The following is a 5,826-nucleotide window of genomic DNA, read 5'->3' as shown; positions in this document are numbered from 1 at the left end:
GGAGTTGAAGTTAATCCAAACCCATCAAAATCAACCAAACACAAACTGAATGTCTGTGTTTCTGAATATTTATTGATCACTGCTATAAAATAATTCAGAACTCGCATTCAAAAACATAATAATGTTGATATAAACGTATTAAAAACAGATTTAATTAACAAAAAGTTATACACAATATAAATCTAAAAAATCAATAAATAAAGCTAAGCTTTAAAAGCATATATGATTTATAGACACGAAGGTACATTCTTCTACAACAATGAGACAAATTGAAATAGTTGAAATGAAATTTGGTAGTCTATACATAAAAGTGTTAATTTATAATATGAACAATCAAACATTATAACAAATACTAAACTTTATGTTACACAATTAACAAATATTCCGTGCGAACCGCAGACACACCACTAGTATAAAAACTTCAAAACATATTATGTGCAAAAAATCTGTGTTTTTAATATGTAATGAAAAAGTAAATAATTGTGTTAAAAAAAACTAAAAGTAATTAAATTAAAAGGCCAGCTATAAAGAAAAAAAACAGAAATTAGCAATACATATATCTACATATACGGGTGATTTAGCAATTATTATATAATATATAGGATATATTCTAACCATTAAGTTGCTATGTGTATTTGGTTAATTATAGTTTTTTTGTTATACAATAAAATTTCCTTAAATAAAAAGGTAAGAAGAGTAAATATTAATAATGATATTAATTATATATAATAAATTTAATTTATCAAAAGTATATATGTAGTTGATTTTGGTGAAAAAAAAACATAAGTGCAACACGTTAAAAAAAAAAAACATAAGTGCAACACAAACAAAAAAAAACTAAATTTGATTTTTAATACTATTATATAATTATTATTTTTGCAATATATAACATGTCAGTTCATAAAATTTTCCGTTTCCATGTTCTATCTTTGACTAATAAGATGGCATAAAATCTCTTTTTCTTGGTCAAGGTCATTAAATCTATTAACTTCCACGAAAGAAAATAATTCGTATTCACCTAAAACTAATTATTTCCATATACAAAAAAATACAAAAAGTAAAAAATCGAATCACAATCTTTTCCATATTAAATAGATTAAAATTCAAGCCTTACCTCTAATTGCAACAAAATCTCACTTCGTTGCGTTACGTATCAACCACCCATCACATCTTCCAGTCTTTTCTCAAAATCTCACTTCCTAATGATTCATCAAACTATTTACAATGTGTCAATTGCATTGTGTCTTTGCACTCTTTTCGCGTTTGTTTTTTCTGATAGCCCAGAAGCAATGAGAGATCTCGTTACGGATTTGCCTGGTCAATCTGGTGTGAGGTTCAGACATTACGCCGGCTATGTCCCGGTTGATAAAAAACATGGAAGGGCTATGTTTTATTGGTTTTTCGAGGCTATGAGTCTTCCAAACCAGAAGCCTTTAGTACTGTGGCTTAATGGAGGTAGTTAAACTCAATTTTAGCATCCAAGGCAACACGTTCATGTTAATGTCTTAGATTTAGCGGGACGCGTGGTTTGATTCGTCTTTTCAATTAATTATATAGGGCCTGGATGTTCTTCTGTGGGATACGGAGCAACACAAGAGATTGGTCCATTTCTTGTGGATAACAAAGGAAACAGTCTTCAATTTAATCCCTATGCATGGAATCATGGTATACCAAATTTTTTATATATTAAAAGTTCATTATCAATTCATATCATTACTATGTATATACCGTACATATATATAGTTTCATCTCTAGGTGCATGGTCTTTTGGCAATGGATGAAACTTGTCTTTATATATTACTGTAATTCCATTTCCTTTACCAGTGTGAAAATTGTTAATTATATAAATAAATGTTAGTAAATACGTTAAATTTGGTAATGCGTGCAGAGGCCAACATTCTGTTTCTAGAATCCCCTGTTGGTGTCGGGTTTTCGTATTCAAACACAAGTAGTGACTATAAAAAGATCGGCGATGAATTTACAGGTATGTATGGATGTATTTATTTATTTTGTTTAATCAGTATGTTCATTCACTTAGATTAAGGGTGACCATGTACCATGTAATAGATGTCCGTTTTTTTTTTCTGTGATCCATTTTGTTATTTCGAAACTCGTATTAATGGTGGAATATATATGTGCAATCCGTATATATATTCTTCCAAACCTAGTCGGGACTCGTAGCTGTCATGAATACCCAGCGCGTCCGTAAATGTTATTTGAACTCTAAGTTTATATATTTATTTAGATTTTACATTTTATGAAAATAAATTGCAGTATATGATTATATATCAAAAAGATTTTTAGTCTTTTCTTCCTTAGATTTCAAGTTTTAAAATGAAATTTATATATTTCTGTTTATCCATATGTATATAGTTAACAAATATGTTATACGAATCATATCGTGTATAGGGGGGATCTAGAAACAAATATAATTGGGGACACATGAATTTTCTTCACTGCGTTTTAGTTTTTGGGTTGGAGGCATTTCTATAGACCTTATGGTATTTGTTAAAGAAAGTTAGAAATTAGACGGGGGCACCTGACCCCGTACGCTACTCTCTCCGTTCGTGTATCTGTGTCGTCAAATTTGAGTACTAGTGACCGGTTTTCTTTAAACGAGTTTTTGTAATCGATATTTTCTTTGTTTTGTAAATTTACGGTTATTTATTTTCAAAATTTGTTTTGATAAGGTATCAAACCGATGTTTACTATATTTTTCAATTACTATCTTAGACGTCAAATATATCACTATAAAATTTATTACACGAACCTGACGACTGCGTATGACATGACCTACAGCGAGAGACGCATACTCCTTTATTCAAAATTGGTTGGAGAGGTTCCCAGCTTACAGAGAAAACAATTTCTATATAGCTGGCGAGAGCTATGCAGGTTTGAATTTAGTACTAAAAAGACTTTATATCATAGTTTTGGGTCAACATCATTGTCTATGGTTTTTATTCATGTTCTTATTGACAAACAAATGCATGCAGGAAAGTATATACCGGAGCTTGCAGAGGTCGTTTATGACAAGAACAATGAAAATTCCTCACTTCATATCAAGCTTAAAGGCATTCTGGTATGTTTGATCTTTATACTACATACAAAACATCATCTTGCTTGATTGATATCTACTACGTTTAGTTGTAATAATATTGGACAAACTTACATCATCCATTATTCAGTTTTCATTTTGAAGTTAACGCTAATTTGATACTTATCATTCTCATAAGGCGTACAAAAGTATTGAACACACTGTTCGAAATCTTGTTCATCTACTCATTCTCTTGATATAATGCTAATGTAAAATTAATTTCAGAGGATCTTTAACTTTAAAACCAATTTTGTAATAAATATAATAATCTATGTCCCTTGTATATGATTTAAAATGATCTCTTCAACTGTGGGATTTTAACAATATTTAGTACGTGGTAACTGAACGTTTTAGTATTTTAATACTTTTGGTTTTATCATGCTAAACAAATTTAATTGTTCCATATATGATTCTGTAAAATTGATGATATTTAAATTCTTATCTTCTCTTGGTGGTTAGCTTGGAAATCCTGAAACATCGGAAGCCGAAGATTGGGATGGATGGGTGGATTATGCATGGAGCCATGCAGTAATATCAGACGAGATGTATGGAGTCATAAAAAGAAATTGCAATTTCAGTAGTAAAACTACTTGGGATGTTAAAGAATGCAAAGACAACGTAGACGAAGTAGTCAAACAATATCACAAAATTGATCAATACAGTCTCTATACTCCTACCTGTAATGGAAATTCAACGCCTAGTTCATCCCTTGATTCCACGAGATTCAGGACTAATCTTCGCAATTCCAAAATGGTAACCAACTAACTAAGACTATGTCGCATTGAATGTTGCAACTAAGATTTAATTACCTGTAACTCTCAATAGATGCCGAGGATGATGGGCGGATACGACCCGTGTTTGGATGATTATACGAAAGTATTCTACAACAGAGCAGATGTCCAGAAAGCTCTTCATGCAAGTGATGGTATTCATCTAAAGAATTGGAGCATTTGCAAGTACTACTACTCTTGTTTATTTATTTTATTAATTTTTTTGCACATATATATATATATCTTATCTAAAATATATTCTTTTGCTTTTTCTGAGAAACAGCGATGATATTTTTGATAATTGGACGGATTCAAAGCCCTCAGTTTTGCCAATATATAAGAAATTAATCGCGGGAGGATTTAGAATATGGGTTTACAGGTAAACTTCGAATAGTTAACTAATAAATAAATATGCTGAATATTATAAACTTTGTCTTACTTTGGCGTGGGATATTTGATTATCATTATTTTGGTATTTTCTAATACATATACGATCATTTGCTTGTTTCTTTCCTTCTCGTTGGTGTTGGCTCAGCGGCGACACAGATGGAAGAGTTCCCGTACTCGGGACAAGGTACTGCATAAACAAGTTGGCATTACCCATTAAGACGTCGTGGACGCCATGGTACCACGAGAAACAGGTCACTATGATAGCATTCAGAAAATTACTTATCGGTATCTTAATAAAATAAGAGTTGTTTTTGATCGTAACCAGATTTGCTTTTTAAAAAAAAAAATAATTATTAGGTTAGTGGATGGCTTCAAGAATACGAAGGTTTAACTTTTGGAACGTTCAAAGGAGCAGGACATGATGTGCCTTCCTTCAAACCCAGCGAGTCGCTTGCGTTTTTCTCCGCCTTTCTCAAAGGAGTTCTTCCTGCTTTATCGCCGTAATAGAGAGAAAACATTTGTATTGAAGATTTCAATAATAAGCTAATTAATAATATATTTTTAATATTTTTGACACATACTATTATGTGTGTTTTTGAATAATGGAATTTCCAGTTCCACCTGAACCACTACAAGAAAACAAGAGGATTCACAACTAGAAACCAATGAAAAAGAATCCATAAAAATTCATTGAATTCATCGACGGATTGTATTCCATCCAGTATTCGTTGGGAATTTATGCGGAATTCCTGACAAAACACGTCCATTGGAAATTTGAAGATAAATTACAATATATATGTTAACTAATTGTTGTTCTAACAAATTTCCTACAAATTTTTAAAACTAATACGTAGTCGTTTGAAATATTCATATTCCTGACAAAATGTCTTTTTCCGTCAGAAATTTGCCTACATACAACTATAAATACCACTTCATCTTATTCACAAAGAAGCACAAAAAATCATTCTCTTAATTATTTTTGTTATTGGATGGTTAAATATTTGAACCTAAATATTTTACAGATCTGAAGAAAAATTTACTTATACAGATGGTATAGCCAAATTCATGGCGGTTTCTCATAGACAACCATAAGCTATAAAAAAATTTAAGTTGAAATGTCCATACTCTACTCGTTATAATAATAGGAATATTGAGGTTGGTGGAGATTGGAAACATTTATATATAAATGGGTTTATGTCATGTTATGAGATTTGATATCTTCATGAAGAACAAAAGGGTTATGGTAGTACTAGCGAACCTCATTCTGTGGATAAATTAGATGAACCTAGCGCAGACGTAGATTATGGTTTAGACACATTTTTACCTTCGATGGTTGAGGAAGGAGATAGATGAGAAAAATGCAATTTAAAATATATGTTAAATACAACTAAGAAGGTATTGTACAAAGGCTATAAATATGGCCATTCACCTTTATTATATGCAAGTAGATTAATGGCGATAAAGACGGATTACGTTTTGGCTGAAGAATGTATGGATGCGATTGTTGGTTTTGTGAGAGATATTATACCTGAGGAAAATCTTGCACCTACGAGGTACATAAAATTTTAGCTG

The 5,826-nt window shown here is 31.2% G+C and overlaps 1 protein-coding gene across 1 annotated transcript; it reads left to right on the top strand.

Moving 5' to 3' along the window:
- The first annotated feature begins 817 nt into the window (after positions 1-817).
- Positions 818-4,832, top strand: LOC106422487 (serine carboxypeptidase-like 32). Its single transcript, XM_048736207.1, has 10 exons — positions 818-1,455; positions 1,558-1,665; positions 1,889-1,984; positions 2,800-2,892; positions 2,994-3,079; positions 3,554-3,847; positions 3,920-4,050; positions 4,148-4,243; positions 4,400-4,505; positions 4,612-4,832. Exons 1-10 carry the CDS (start codon positions 1,203-1,205, stop codon positions 4,756-4,758), a joined length of 1,410 nt encoding a protein of 469 aa, XP_048592164.1. The 5' UTR covers positions 818-1,202; the 3' UTR covers positions 4,759-4,832.
- The last annotated feature ends 994 nt before the right edge of the window (positions 4,833-5,826 follow it).

Source organism: Brassica napus, chromosome A1 (assembly GCF_020379485.1).
Source record: "Brassica napus cultivar Da-Ae chromosome A1, Da-Ae, whole genome shotgun sequence".
Taxonomy (NCBI): Eukaryota; Viridiplantae; Streptophyta; class Magnoliopsida; order Brassicales; family Brassicaceae; genus Brassica; species Brassica napus.
The sequence above is the reverse complement of the archived record's forward strand: the minus strand, read 5'-3'. Positions and strand labels throughout refer to the sequence as shown.

Excerpts from the sequence above, each read along its gene's own strand:
- LOC106422487 (XM_048736207.1), top strand. The coding sequence starts at position 1,203 with ATGATTCATCAAACTATTTACAATGTGTCAATTGCATTGTGTCTTTGC. Across the intron at positions 1,456-1,557 it reads AGTACTGTGGCTTAATGGAG|GGCCTGGATGTTCTTCTGTG; the intron begins GTAGTTAAACTC and ends TTAATTATATAG. Across the intron at positions 4,244-4,399 it reads TTTAGAATATGGGTTTACAG|CGGCGACACAGATGGAAGAG; the intron begins GTAAACTTCGAA and ends GTGTTGGCTCAG.